Source organism: Penaeus monodon, chromosome 29 (assembly GCF_015228065.2).
Source record: "Penaeus monodon isolate SGIC_2016 chromosome 29, NSTDA_Pmon_1, whole genome shotgun sequence".
Classification (NCBI taxonomy): domain Eukaryota; kingdom Metazoa; phylum Arthropoda; class Malacostraca; order Decapoda; family Penaeidae; genus Penaeus; species Penaeus monodon.
The window spans coordinates 33,854,314-33,855,360 of NC_051414.1; the positions used below are offsets into that span (position 1 = coordinate 33,854,314).

At 37.8% G+C, this 1,047-nt stretch overlaps 1 protein-coding gene across 1 annotated transcript in view; it reads right to left on the reverse strand.

The window, feature by feature from the left end:
• Positions 1–256: 256 nt before the first annotated feature.
• The window catches only part of LOC119591850 (nuclear transcription factor Y subunit gamma-like), a 16,647-nt gene continuing 15,856 nt past the window's right edge, over positions 257–1,047 (reverse strand). The window contains exons 7-8 of the mRNA XM_037940593.1: positions 808–975; positions 257–467 (exon numbers count right to left, since the gene is read on the reverse strand). Coding sequence (XP_037796521.1) covers positions 257–467; positions 808–975 — 379 coding nt within the window. The remainder of the gene's footprint in view (positions 468–807; positions 976–1,047) is intronic.

A 1,047-nucleotide genomic window follows, 5' to 3' on the forward strand; every position in this document is an offset into this window, starting at 1 on the left:
CATAACCATGCTTTTTTTATGAATAAGTTAGATAAGGTTTAAGTTTCAGTGGCTTTTCAGTTGGTGTATTATTTTTACAAATAATTATTTTTTTTTGTTGAAGGTCATAAAAAAGACGCTTGCCAGAAATTGGAGTTCATTTACATGTATTTATAGGCAGTTTTTATTATTATATGTTTTTCATGATGTATTGTAATGTATCATATTTTCACTTTTCCATTTTTATTTTCCTCACCTTAGCCTATTTTACATCTTGCTAAAAATTGATCTCACAAAATACAAGAGGAATCTGTATTTGTAAAGAAGCTTGTCTTGTTGCAGAGAAACGACTAGCCATGGCCATCACGAAGTAAACGTCAGTTTGACTTTCTGATATTGACATCGGGCCCAGATATGACCTCAAACCCCCCAAAAGAGCAGGAGGAGTCGAGTCGGACGTGTGTCCCTGCTGACACAGGTAAAAGTCCCTGGTATGTGTTTCTCTTTTACATTTTAGACCATGTATTTATTAACATTTTTTTTTCATTTGAATTTAACTATTTGTTTCTGTTGCTTTTATTGTATTTAATTTTGATACTGAATTATGTGGTTGATTAAATGTGAGAAATACGATAATGGTACTGGTGCAGTGCTTCTTGTTTTCTTCCATTTTGAGAATTTATAGTGACTACAATTATGCTGAGAAAAGTAAATTCACTCTTTGAATTCTCATTTTAAGACAAAACGAGTTGGTGTATTATCTTTATGGAAAACTCCTGCTTCCCTTCCCAGTCAGGCGTCCCCTGTTTTTGAGGATTCATCATTTACCTAACAGTTTTGTTAATATCACTACTTATCAGATTGCTCAGCACTACAGCTGTTTCTGCAGCAGGTCCACTTGCCATAAACAGTAGTAGCACCGCCAACGACCGTTCACGCAGCAGACCATGCGAGCCACCAACCCTACAGTAGTCCAAGCGGTGGCCAGGTGTCCCACTGTGCAGGTAGTCTCAGGGGGGGGGGGGGGGGTCAAGATTGGAGTGCTGCTGTTATTCTGAGGCCACTGTT